The 14,112-nt window shown below is 33.0% G+C and overlaps 3 protein-coding genes across 3 annotated transcripts; 2 read left to right on the top strand and 1 right to left on the bottom strand.

The window, feature by feature from the left end:
* Positions 1–5,728: 5,728 nt before the first annotated feature.
* On the top strand, positions 5,729–7,290 carry KVR01_009363 (uncharacterized protein; the record flags this gene model as incomplete). The annotated part of the gene is made up of 4 exons (XM_044785588.1): positions 5,729–6,007; positions 6,086–6,368; positions 6,565–6,754; positions 6,907–7,290. 4 exons carry the CDS (start codon positions 5,729–5,731, stop codon positions 7,187–7,189), a joined length of 1,035 nt encoding a protein of 344 aa, XP_044641865.1. The 3' UTR covers positions 7,190–7,290.
* Positions 7,291–7,664: 374 nt separating this feature from the next.
* On the bottom strand, positions 7,665–8,576 carry KVR01_009539 (uncharacterized protein; the record flags this gene model as incomplete). The annotated part of the gene is made up of 1 exon (XM_044789372.1): positions 7,665–8,576. One exon carries the CDS (start codon positions 8,574–8,576, stop codon positions 7,665–7,667), a length of 912 nt encoding a protein of 303 aa, XP_044642041.1.
* A 3,199-nt stretch (positions 8,577–11,775) lies between these two features.
* KVR01_009481 (uncharacterized protein) lies at positions 11,776–13,745 on the top strand (the record flags this gene model as incomplete). Its single annotated transcript, XM_044794126.1, has 6 exons — positions 11,776–11,895; positions 12,073–12,146; positions 12,200–12,529; positions 12,592–13,366; positions 13,450–13,473; positions 13,599–13,745. The coding sequence occupies 6 exons, from the start codon at positions 11,776–11,778 to the stop codon at positions 13,743–13,745; spliced, it is 1,470 nt and encodes a 489-aa protein (XP_044641983.1).
* Between the last annotated feature and the right edge of the window lie 367 nt (positions 13,746–14,112).

Genomic DNA, 14,112 nt, shown 5'->3' with positions numbered 1-14,112 from the left:
TAAGAGCCTTATTAAGGAGTAAATATCCCTTTTTAATCTTTAAATACTATTAAAGGTATATATTTTAAATATAGTTTTTAATTTTATTTATACTTTTAGTATTTTATATAGATTAAATATATTAAAAGGTTAGTTTAGTTTAATAAAGGTATTTTAATTATAGGTTTTTAGATATATTAGATTTTAATTTAATTTAGAATTAGGTTTTTAAGTATTTTAAAACTTAAAATATAGTTTTATAGCTCTCTTTAAATTAATTATTATTCTATTATTTCCTATATATTCTTTAGGTTTAAATAAGCTTTAAATTACTTAAAATAAATATATAAAAGTATTTTAATAAGTTTATTAGTAGGTATTTTTAATATTTTTAAGTATATTATATTAAAATTATTATATTTATATTTTTATTTAAGTTATATTTATTAAATATTAATATATTATAGTTTAATATTAAGTCTTTTAACCTTATATATTACTAATTATATAGTTTATTAGTTATTTAAATAAATTCTTTATAGTTTATTTAAGTTTAATTAAATATTTTTAAATAGTTTTTAAAGTTATTATTTTTTATAATAAGTTTAAAATTAATAGTTTTATTTTTATAATTAAAGTTAATATAGTTATTTATTTTATTACTTTTATTAAATTAAATCTTTAAATAAAGTTATAATATACTTTTATAAAGATTTATAATTTAATTAATTATTTATAAATAAAGTATTTTTAGTAATTATTAAAGTTTATATTTCTTTATACTCTATATTAAATCCTTAAAATTAAGTTATATATAAATATTTAATTATATAGTTTACTATTTTAAAATACTTTAATTTAAGGTTTATAAGTATTTTAAAAGTTTAATATAGGTAAAAGCTATATTTAAGTATAATATAATTATAGTATATAATATAAACTTTATTTATTTTTATATACTTTAATTTCCTTTTAAAATTTATCCTTAAAAAGTTTAAAGTTTTTAAGTATTATTAGTATATAGAAGGATTTTAAAGTTATTTTATAAGTTAAACTTTTAAATAACTTTTAATATATAAGTTATAAATTAATATAATAATCTATTTACTCTATTTTAAAGTATCTATATATTTAAAAATTACTCTATTAACCTTTAATTTTTAACTTTATATTATACTTTAATTTTATTTTTATATACTTAAATTTAATTTATTACTTTTTAGATATAAAATAAGAATATTATCTATATAAAAGAGTATTATAAGATTAATTTTTAAGTTTATAAAAGATATAGTTTTTAGAGATAGTTTTAAATTAAAATTAACTAAAGTTAATATAAATTCTTTATATTAAAAAGTAAAGAGTCTTTTAATTTATATAAGGCTTTTAAGTTTAGTATACTTTTATTCTTTTAAATCTATTTAATAATTTATAGAAAATAGGCTTCTATCTCTTTTTTAATATTTAGGAATATAGTAGTAATATTTAACTATATAGTCTTTAAATTAAAGTAAGTAATAATAGTTATTATTATTTAAAAGTTTTTATTATAAGTATAACTATATATATATTTTTAATTATAAAGAATAATTACAGGTTTTTAGATATATATATATACTTTAAATAAAATTAAATAATTATCTTTATTAAGTTTATATTTATATACTTATTTTAAAGAGAGTAATTTTAAAATAGTTTTTTTACTTAACTATCTTTTATATATTTAGTTTTATTAATATTTTAAGCTTATAATATATAGCTTTAAGCTATATATTTTTAAAAGATTTATTTTAAACTTATTTTTATAAAGTTAGTTTTAATAAAAGATTATTAATATATTATTTAATTTTATTAAAGTTATTATTCTTTTATTATTTAATTTATAGTATTTAAAGGTTATAATAAAGATATAATATATAGTTTTTATTTATTTATTTTATTTTATACTTTAATAATAGTATTTAAGTTATTTTAATATATATATTAATATAAATTAATTCTATATATATATATTTTTAAAGTTTTATAATATAAATTAATTTAAAGTAAAGTAAAGATTTTTAAGTTTAATTTTATTTTTTAAATTTAAATAAACTTTTATATAGGCTTTATTTTTATATTTTAATTTAGGTTTTTTTTTTATTTAAAATTAACTTTCTCTTTATTATTAGGGTAGTATACTTTTTAATTAAAGTTTTCTAAACTTTTAGTATTAACTTTTATTTTAAGGGTTAATTCCTTTTAAGATAATATACTCTTTTTAAGGGTTTTAGTATTTCTTTAAGGATAGAAAGGTTTATATATTATCCTTTAAAATTAATTTAAATAAGTAATAAGTTTAGTTTATTATTTTTTAATATTTATTTATACTTTTATAAAAGTATTATTTTTATTTAAATTATTAGACTTTATTTCTTTTAATTATTAATTTAAATTTTATTTAGGTTTTATAAAGTTAGTTTAATTATAATATATATTATATCTAGTATTTTCTTAAGAGTAGCTATTTTAATTAAAACTTATTTTACTTTTAAAACTTAAAGGTTTTTTAGTTTATTTATTTTATTTATATAGAAAAGGTTCTCTTTAAATACTATATTTTTATAAAAATAACTTATTTATAGATAGGAATTTATATTCTATATATATTTAATACTATATATTCTATAAAATATTCTATATAGGTCCTTTTATAGGTTTTAGGTAGTATTTATTTATATTATTTTTATATTTTTATAAAGGTATATATTTAATATCTATAGATATAAATATTTTTAATTAAAAGTAAACTTTAAAGTTTATTTTTATTTAAAGAGGTTAATATTATTTAAAATAGTAGTTAAATTATTTATATAAAATAATATTTAAAGTTTATTTTTTTAAGAGAGGAGATATATTATATAATAAGGTTATAATTAGTATAGTCTTTAATTATAGTTTTAGTAAAAGGTTTATTTTAAGTAAAAGAGTAAAAGTCTTTTAATTAGAGCCTTTCTAGTTCTTTTTTCCTTTATTTACTTTTAATATTCTTAAAAGGGTAATTTTAAGGTTAATATTAGTTTATTTAGTTTATTTAATATAATTAATATTTATAAATTAGTTAATAATTATAACCTTAATATTCTATTATATTTTATAAATTATAAAATTAAATTATCTTTTAATATATATTTTAAAGTATTATATTATTTTAAATACCTTTTTAAAATTTTAATATAAAAGGGTAGATAAAAGCTTTTATTATATTTATTATAGATAATAAGAGTAAATAAAATTCTATTTAAAGTTTAATTATATATAAATAAATTTTAAAAACTTTAAAAAGGGTTTTAAACTTTTATTTTTAATAAAGCTTTTATATATACCTTATAATAAGTACTTTAAAGTAGACTTTATAATTAATCTATTTAATTTTAAAGATTTTTATATCTTTACTTTATTTAATAAAGGTCTTTAAAGCTTATACTTTTAAATAATCTAAATATAAATATTAAAGTTAAATAGAATCTTTATATTCTAAAAGTTTATTTTAAAAAAGTAAAAGGGTATCTTTATATTATAGTAAATATTAAATAGTTTACTATTTTAACCTTACTTTTAGTAATAATAATAACTTAGAAATAAAAAATAGTTTATATTTAATAAAGATTAAATTATATTTTTAAATAAGTTCTATTATAATAATATTACTTTTAAAGGGTTTATAATATAAAATTATATTTTTTATAATATTAAATATCTACTTTTATAAAAGTATTTTTAATATTATATTTATATAAAATTCTTTATAATTATTATATTTTTAATAATAAGTTCTTTATATATTTTCTTTATTCTTTATAAATTATTTATTTTAAGTAATATATTTTATAGTTATTAATCTTAAGGGTTAAAGTATTTACTTTAATAATATTATTTTTAAATTAAGGTAGAAGCTTTTAGTTTTAATCTCTATTAAGTTAACTAAGTAGATTATACTATAGTTATTTAAAACTATATTCTTATAAAATAGATATAATACTTTATTTAGGGTTATATATATCTCTAATAAAACCTTATTAATAAAAACTTATAAAGGGTTAATAGAAGTATATATTTTATATTTAATAGTTAAAATAAATATATTTAAAGTATTTTTAAATAAATTAAAATTAAAGAATAAATAAAATTTATAATAAAATAGATATAAATATTAATATTACTTATATAAAAGAGGTATAATAAAGGTTAAATTCTATTTAGATTTAAATATCTTTAAATAAAATAAAAAGGAATATTATTTTTAATCTTTATAGTTAATATAGCTTTTTTAAGTATATTCTTATTTTTAAATTTAAAAATTAAGTATTTAAATTTATTTTTAGATACTTTTAATCTCTTTATATTAAATATTTAAAATCTTTTATTTAAAAGTAGGTTTTTTTTTATATAAATATACTTTAAAGTTCTATAATTAGTTAGATTTTATTTATAATATTTAAAATACTTAAAGGTTTAATAAAGGTATTTAAAATTCTTTTTAATTTAATTTTTATTTAAGTTACTTAAATTAAAGTTTTCTAATTTTATAATTTAAATTAATATTATATTTTTAGTTAGTATAATAAAAATTAGTAAGTTTTTAAATTAGTTAGATTATCTATTAATATAAAGTAAAATACTTAATATTTTAAATAAGTTTTTAAGTATTTTAATAAGTTTTTAAAAGTATTTTATTTAATAATAAGGTATTACTTTATTTAAGTCTATTTAGATATAATTTATAAAGAAATTATTTATAAAAGTTATTTATTTTAAAAACTATTAATTTTAAATATTCTATAGGTATAAGTTTATAAATAGATTTTATTATAATTTTAATATTATTAAATAAATTTAATATTAGTTTTTAAGCTTTTATAAATATTATATATAAGCATTATATAATATTAACTTTATTAAATTTTAAAAAGTAAGGTTGTTTTTAATTTTTAATAACTTTATAAATTAAAAATAAACTTAAATTTATTAGTTTTATTATATAAGTTAATAAAATATTATTTAATATTATTTTTAAATTTAGTTTTAAATTTTTAAAGTTTTAATATTTTTAATATTTAATTAAAAATAAATACTATTTATTAATATATTTTATAATTATAGGTAACTTTTAAAGCCTTTATTATAGGGGATTTTATAAGAGTTTAGTTTCTTTATTTTTAAGTATATTATTTATAAAGTAAACCTTATATTTCTATTTTTATTTTAAAATATATTTTATAAAGTTTTTTTATATATAATAATTTATTTTAATAGTTTTAATATAAAAGATATATTTATTTTTATTTTTAAGTTTATTTAGGTTTATAAGAGTTTAGTATTATTTAAGTTAATAGTATACTTTAAGGAGGGTATATTATTTAGGGAATGAGTAAGAGTTTTTATAAATAATATTTAAATTAGAAGTTAAAGTTATTTTTATAATAGTATAAAATAGTTTATAAAGAGTAAAGTAAGATAAGTTATACCTTATATTATTTATTTTAAGCTTTAATAAAAAAAATTTATTTAATATATATTAGGCTTATAATTATAGAGGAATAATAATTTAGTTTATAGGGTATAAATTAAGTTATTTAAGGTTTAAGTCTTTTAGTAATAGTCCTTCTAATTTTATGACACCTTTTGTAGTCGTTTTGGACTAGGTCTGAAACTAGGGTTAGGGGCGTGTCCTCCATAAAACCTGTACAGGTGGCACTATACCATCAATATGACCATCCTGGTTCAGACTGCAACGCCCAACAGCAGCAATCGCGTCAATGGCCACGTCATGGAGGGCGACATCGCAATCGAGGATCCCGAGCTCGCTGCCTCTCTGCGCCCCATCTACACCAAGTTCCTTTCGGACTTGAACCTACCTCCCCTCGAGAGATTCGAGAGTGAAAAGCTCATGACAGCTGTCCTCGAAGCAGCCGCGGCAACCGGAGTACCACACCCACTAAATTCACGTTCGTATGAGGGCCTGCTTGTCGGCTACTCCTATGCAGACGTGAGTTATTCTTCGCAAAGCGACAAGAGTTCCTATGTCTGGCAAGAATAGTCCAAATAGCTCTAACTCGGGAAACAGAACTGTCTTCCCTACCTCCCACTCGATGTGAAGGTCTGGGTTGCCATCTACACCTGGCTGGCCACGCTGTGTGACGAACCCGATCGAGCAGGGATTCTCGAGGACATGTCCCTGTTCCAAGAGCGCTGGGTGAAGGGCCTACCACAACCTACAGTCCTCCTGGGAGCCTTCGCCGATCAGATCCGTCTGACCTACGAGTACTGGCACCCTCTGGTGGCCAATATGATCGTCACTGCCTCATTTGGATTCGTGACGGCAACAGCACTGGGCGCTCGCGATGACAGTAAGTGGCTTCTCGACGCTATTTGACCTGTATCGAAAAGACAGTCGTCGAAGGACAAGAATTCGAACTTTAGCTGTCGGAGCCTTCTGCTTAGATGCACCTTGTGCGAAGTGTTATGGCGGTGGTGTCTGCCGTGGTCCTGTTCCTGCAAAACCAGATATTCATGACATGTGATGACTGACTGTGACACCTGTAGTCAAAGGAAAGACCGCAAATCCTTCCAAAGGAGGGCAGCTGTTTCCTTGGTTCATGCGAAGCCGCGACGGGGTCGGCGAGGCCTATGCCTGGTTTCCTTTTCCCAAGACAATGTTCCCTAACCTTGACGTTCCCATCGAGGCCATTGAAGATATGAACCGCTTCCTCGCGTTCACAAATGACGTGCTCTCGTAAGTCTGGTTCCTTTAATCGCCGTTACCATTCCTATTCCTTATCTGAAGCCTACGGTAGTAGCAGCCTGGACTCCTCCATATAGAGTGCCTCCGCGACTGTTTGCATCTACTAAACCTGTGTGGTCACATAACTAACAGTGTTACTTAAGATTCTACAAGGAGCAATTAAATGGCGAGAAAGATAATTATACCAACAAGATTGCTGGCTACAGCCAGAAAAGCCTCGTTGAGACCCTCAAGGAGGCAAGTGAAGATGTGATCGCATGCGTGCGGCGGATTGAGCATGTCCTCGCCGGCAATGAGGAGTATGCGAAGGCTTGGTACCTTCACAAGACGGGCTACATTCATATGCATACCATGCGCAGTCGCTATAAGCTGTGGCAGCTCGATATAGGCGAGAAGCCTGGTGAGAAGGAGACTCTAAGAGAGTGAGGCTGCTTACACAGCGCTACACTAGCACTCTAGTAACCTTATAATTTTACTAGTTATTGTTTTTTAGTTATAAGATAATATATTATTAATTAATTTGTCTACTAATGTATAACATACTTATAATTTAAATATAATAATAGTAGTTAATAGGATTATAATTAAATAAGAAATTTAAGTATTAAAGTAAAAATTCTTTACTTTTATTATAAGATTAAACTTTATTATATATAATTTTAAAAAAGTAAAAAATGAAGATTTATACTTTACTCACTTATTTGAATATTCGTTCTCCCTTATGATATATTAATTCATAAAATAATATAATAGTGTATAATCTAACTAGCCACTATTTTATTTTTCTAATTCAATCTTGATTTGCTGCATTCGCAAAGGATCACTCATTCTAAAAGTTGCATGCTGCCAAAAGTTCAATTCCCTCAACCCCCCTACCACCCATGAAAGCTGTAGAGCATGGCTACGAAGTGAAGGAAGATTCCCAAAACTCGGCCACTGCTGCGATAAGCGGAGCATACCGTCGCCGAATCCCGCGAGCATACTTGTTCCCCAATGGGATGAAGTATTTCCAGTAGTGCTCGATCATAGTGAGTATAAATCCCACCCCGACGTATTTCCAAGCGATGACTTGCTGTCCGTAATCTTCAACAGCCGCCAAAAGGGCAAGTTGTTTCTGTTTCAACCATCCAGCATCCTTCCACTCCCGTCCATCTCGCTTTTTCCTCATGACTTTCAGCCAGTTAACCGACACCCCATAGTCCTTCACCAGCTTTCCCAGCATTTCCTCCCTCACGGTATCTGGTGTGTTTTCGGCCAATTCTCTCGATTTTTTCTCTCTCTGCATCAATATCTTAGTGCATGGGTCATCTCCGCCCCACCCTCGTGGCAAGAATCCGTTGTATTGGTCGTGGTAGCATCGTGCAAGAGGGTCAGATAATTCGACGTATGCCAGTTGGATCCAGTAGTATCTCTCGCGGGTCTCTTCTGTGTTTCCTCCCGCTGCCTTATCTGGATGGAAGGTAGCCGATTGTAGACGCCAGCCTGCTGTTATAGTATCTTGATCGGCCTCGGGTTCAACGCCAAGAATGTCGTAATGTGTGAGGCTTTGACCGATGGCAGCTGACCTACCGCCGGGCGATTGCAAACTGCCATACATTACTGCTTGTAGCATCAGTCCTAGGATGAATACGACGATGCAGACATAGCAGATGTAATAGCAAGCGTCCTGAAACAACTCGATTGCTGTGCGGCGAATGGCCGCTGTCGTCGACGGCGTTGGCAGCCTCTGGCAGGATACGAACTGAGGTTGGTCCGAAGGAGTGTTACTCGGCGCATAGAAGCCCTTCCCGCCCGCGTATCTTCTACTCATCATCTTGACTTCTTTCAGGATAACCAGCAGTACTTACTGCGTATGCAGAGTCATAAAATGAGTTCAAGACAACTTGGTTTGGATTGGAAAATCAGTCTTTCTAGTACAGTGACACGTACCAAATGTTGAAAGGGAATGCCCGATCCGGCCATGACTTCAGGCTTCTAGTCCCGTCCGAGTACAATGGGCACGGGTTATCACAGGCCCACGTGCAATGAGAAATCCGTCTTCCATCTTTGTACACGATGGAAAGTTCATCAAGTTCCCGTACCATCGTTCCAGTGGTTTATACGACTGTCTTTACGCTTCATTCATGGGTCTCTGACTGGAAACTCGCCATACTGTAAAGTGTCTATGACTGCCAGCCCCGCAACCACAGATTTAATTAAAAGTTGTCGAAGCCTCGAAGTAAATTGGAAACGAATGTTGCCGTACCAGTATTACTTTCAAAGCTAATTATAAGCGCGATTGGCTACTCACAGCACATTGTACTGATTGCGCATACAGGACGACGTGTAATATAAGCTAGACATACACGACATGAAGGCCTTACCTATAGGTGTCGGTTCTACTTATCCACTACTAGCACAGTAGGGACTGAACTAGTTTCGCTTCTATTCCGCATACGTCCGAGGACATACATGTTTTTCCCACGTGAATAGCTACATTTAATTCAAGATCTCTCTTCATTAGAATTATTAGGAGGACAACGAAATACAAGGCAATTTTGAGATTCAGATATAATCTTGATTTCGAAACATAGAAATGTAAATTATGCCTATTTTTAGCCAAAAATTACACTTCCAAGACTGCCACAGTTCCATTCATTAAACTCTTAGTTTCCGTAGAGATTTTGACAACAGCTACAGACGCGTTCTCAAATTGAGAATGATTGGGAATGACTGCGGCTGAGATTCCAAGACATTTGAATGTAACCCCGTGAGGTGCTGTTTGCGGCAAAACTGTGCCATGGATCTAGTCCTTTTGCGGCGTTCAGTGTTCCTGACCACAATCGGATTTGCCGATGCACAAATCCGAGATAAAGAATGTAGTGTCTGACCAGATGGAAGTGCCATTTACCTAGGTAGACAAGCAGAGTAAGCTGTATCCACACAGTGCTGAGTGCGCAGTCACTCTCCCAAGGTCAAGGACGGCCAGCCTTGTATGGACCACGACCGGAGGGAAGGAGAAGGTATTGGACCCCCGGCAACGACCTGTAGATATAGAAGGAGTAACCACATCGCTGGTCGTGAAATGTATTCATTGATTTTTAGATCAAATATTATAATGCACGACAGGTATTGGTTGGACGAATGTTGCACCATAGCTTTTTCAACACGATGACTGTCGCCTAGGCGGTAGCGGACTTGAAGGCGATTACAATACCTAAAAGATGGCGTAGTCGCAATATGATAAATACCGGCCCACCCTGGACACATAATATAACACTGTTCTCGCTTTCCTGAGGTGAACCGCCACACCTGTGATGAATGCTAGAGTCAAGGGTAATTTGATAGATCTGTCACTACTATATTTAATTATCTAGTACATGTGTATTTATTCTACGATTTCATTCTGATCAATCTTCTATTATTCCACCTATGCACCCAAATAAAAACGACAAGCAATGTCCCGTTGAGCATATTGATCAAGGGGAGCATAGTAAGTATGAATAATATATTACCGTTGAGCTTTTACATGAACGTTTGGTCGAGTGTTTGCTACTGTATGAAGGTGCCATATACGTTTCACATGTATAGGGATTAGAAATGAACCCTGTCTACGACCAAGGACTATTGAAAGCCGTCAAAGTGCCCGCATCGTAAATCTCGCAACAAGCTCGGTGGAAGTAAATAGCTCATCCGACGCTTGGCATCACAGGAATGGTCATGTTCGGCGAACCCGACTGGATGCGATGGGCGGTACTAATCAAGCCAAGATGATAAGGTAAGGGGCACATCGCCTTATACCTGTCACTGGCAGACGAACTTGAGCAATCGGGAAGCCCAGCTTTCAGGGTTGAGTCAGTGCACTGAGGTATCGCCATTCCGAAGTTGCCGATCGTTGATTAACCAGTTCAGCTTGCTATATATATGTCCAGTCCGACTCGTCCGAACCATGGCCTGGGCAGGGCAGCCGTCGCAGCAAGCAATGTGAGTCAAGGTTGGGATGAGCTGGTACAGGATCTGCTTCTAAATCGGATCGTAGAGATGCGATGGTGAGACTCGCTAAGATCAAGGGCTTGAAGCGAAACTTTAAATGGTTGAATGTTTTCCCTGTGAACCCCAGAACCCCAGAACCCCAGAGCAGGTGAGATCACGACCAATTGCGACGTACCAAAATGTACCGCGGCCCAACTATTCTAAGTTTTCGCCCCCAAAAGGCCGTTTATTTGTTTTCACCCCCAAAAAACCCCTTTCTTTTGTTGCCCAATAAAAACCATCCATGATATGCACTATGCAGCGCGTAGCACTCTAGAGTGTGTATGTAGCTTCCTCTAAGCATCAGAGTTTCTTATGTCAGGAACGTTCATTGGAGACAGCTTCTGGAATGTGGATTGCAGACGGTATGCCTTTCGAAAATGATAAACCTTCCAGAAATATGAAAGATTGGTGTCAAAATGTGTACGAGAAAAGTGGTTCGTAGATTAGCTGTTGCCGTAAACTGTTTCCGAGATTTCCCCATCCTCATTAAGTACACAGGTAACCCGTAAATGTACCGAACATACGCCTAGGCGTTCAAAATTTAGACACCCTGCCGGGAGAAATATTGGAAAGACTGTAGATACTCTCTCTTGGCGGTGGTATAGACTAGGCTTGTTGCGATATCTTTCTACTGAGCTATAAATAACGCAGAACAGAATATGAAGGATCAAGATCGGCCGGCGCTGGAATCCACACCCACCTGCGCTTCAGATCATGAGTAGTGATAAATCCGATACATATCCTTGAATACTGGCTAGAACTCACCAAAAATGTTTATTCTTGTTCGGAGGACCGGGATAGTTGAGGCTTTCCCGTAAAGGACCTGACAGTTTTAGGTCTCGTTTGCCAAGCTCCTTGTGTACTCGACTGTCTGGGTGCCGCCATGTGGTGTTTATAAACATGATATCTCACGGATAAATGCTATAGAATCAGTCAAAGGACTCTGTTCGTCCACCTTGTTGCGTTACACTCGCTTTACCACCTACGCCGTGCTTGAAATGTCGCGTCCATCCACAATGCAAACCAGTCCATGCGACGCTGCGCTCACCCTAGGGTCGCAAACCAACTCGGAAGAGTCGCTCACACCTAAAGGTGTCCATCCTCGAGAGTGGGGACGTGTTCGAAAATCATGGGACACAGGCCTGATTATCTTCTTGGAATTCTTCACGTATGGACAACCTTCACTTCCTTCATTTGAATACCGCTGACACTCATTAGGACGATGATTAGCACCGCAGGGGTTGGTTCCTACCATCGGAGCACGGTGATTGAGATCTTATTGACTGGTTTTAAAGACACCTGTTGCTGCGCATCTGCATCATGAACTTGGCGTCAGTCCAGTCGTGGCAACTTGCATGTTCGTTTCAACGTAAGTATGAACCCCGAAAATGACTACATGACCTTCACTAAAATAGAGCAAAGCTATTTGATCGGCCAAACGATTGGCGGTGCCATCTTTCCCCCTTTTTCCGAGTCCTTCGGACGCAAGAATCTCTACATCATCAGTACAGGCTTCTACAGCTTGTTCTGCATCCTTGTTGGAAGAGTGCCAACTATCGCCGGAATAGTGATTGGCCGTTTTGGCAGCGGCTTCCTTTCTTCTATACCCACTGTGATTGCTACTGGAAGTATTGAAGACCTGTGGGATACAAATGAGCGAGTGTGGTGGGTATTCTGGTGGGCCCTGTTAGCCAATCTTGGTATATTGGCGGGACCCGTTTTTGGTGAACTGATTACCGACCATGCTGACTGGTAAGGCACAAGACTCTGTTTCTGTGGCTCATGTCATGGATGCACATGCTGATTGATGGCAGGACCTGGGTTTTCTATACCGCGGCCGTTGTGACGGCTTTCGTCGCAATTCTGTTCCTCACCATCAGAGAGTCACGTCCATCAGTTGCGTTGGCCCACCATGGTTCCCATCCCAAAGCCGGCAAGTGGCACATTCCAGTCAGCTACGAAAAGTTCGACCTCAGTCGACCTGTTCGTCTCTTATTCACGGAGCCTATCGTGTTCTTGGTGGCGACCATCAGCGCCATTGCGTTCGGACTCATCTACCTTTTCACAGAGGTCTTACCCTTGGTGTACAAGGAGTTGGGGTTCAACGATGGCTGGAAGAATATGCCATTCCTTGCTCTGGTAATTGGAATGCTCCTCAGCATACTTACTAGGTTCTACGATGCCCGCGTCCTGGCCAGGGCTGAAAAGCCAGTCAGTCCGGAGTCCAAGTTCACCGGCTACCTCATTGGGGCGCCTGCGCTAGCGATTGGTCTTTGGTGGTTCGCGTGGACGATTCCTCCTCGCGTGTCAGTCCACTGGATTGTCCCGACTTTGGCCCTTGTGCCGGTGGGGTACGCAGTCAACGAGCTTGACCACGTCTTGGCTGGGTACTTGTCGGACTGCTATGACACTTACACGGCCAGCAGCTTTGCCGCGTTGGCACTCACGCGCTCTCTATTTTGCGCTTCGTTTCCACTGTTCGGGAGGAAGTTATTCGACGAGCTCGATTTCAACCTGGCATCTACATTGTTTGCTTCGTTGGCTACAGCTCTCTGCATTGTACCGCCGATGTTGTTGCGGTATGGAAGCGTTTTGCGGAGGAGAAGCAAGTTTGCGAACAAGTAGCCTAAATGTATTATTGCATTGAACCAGCGTTGAAGACATTCGTATAGTTAGCGGACCGGAATACCATATTTGCCAGCCGTATTCAAAGTTAAATATGAATGTTGGCCCAAAGAGTGCAGAATTGAGCAAGCGGCCTAGAAGAATATGAATGGGAGGTTATGTGGGCGGTGCTGGTTTCAAAGTTTAGCGACGTCAGGTGCAAAGCACTGGGCGCCAATACGGAGGCAACAGAGTTTCAGCCTCAGCCCCGGCAGTGCCTCCGCCCGAAACGGCTTGCCTGGCCTCCAAGCCAACCGCCAAGTTACGCATGAGTGCGGCAGGTCGTGTTCCCGGGTCATCGTAGTGGCCCCTGCGTAATAGTCAAGACTCGCACGTCTTGGTACAAATGCAAGCGACGTCTTGATCGCTGCCGCCAATCTCTCAGGAGTCTTTGACCCGTGCTGGGCGCACTCGTTTTGGACTGGTCGATCAAGGGCGAAAACATCTTGTCGTTCTTGTGCAAGTCTTGGGCTTTATCGCGATCCTTCGAGGGTCTTCGGGGTCGTGACAGATGCAGTATAAAGGAAATGGGAGGGACTCGTGGTCTCGAGTGTCAGATGGGGCTCACAATAATCAGGATTGCTTTGACAGCGACACTCACGACATTTCGATTTTAATAAGTTTAATGGTCTGAAATACCCTCCTTTATTCAAACTTTCTCGCCGTCGTTT

The sequence above is a fragment of the Diaporthe batatas genome (assembly GCF_019321695.1).
Source record: "Diaporthe batatas strain CRI 302-4 chromosome Unknown Contig00011, whole genome shotgun sequence".
Lineage (NCBI taxonomy): Eukaryota > Fungi > Ascomycota > Sordariomycetes > Diaporthales > Diaporthaceae > Diaporthe > Diaporthe batatas.
This window is presented reverse-complemented; position numbering and strand designations above follow the sequence as displayed.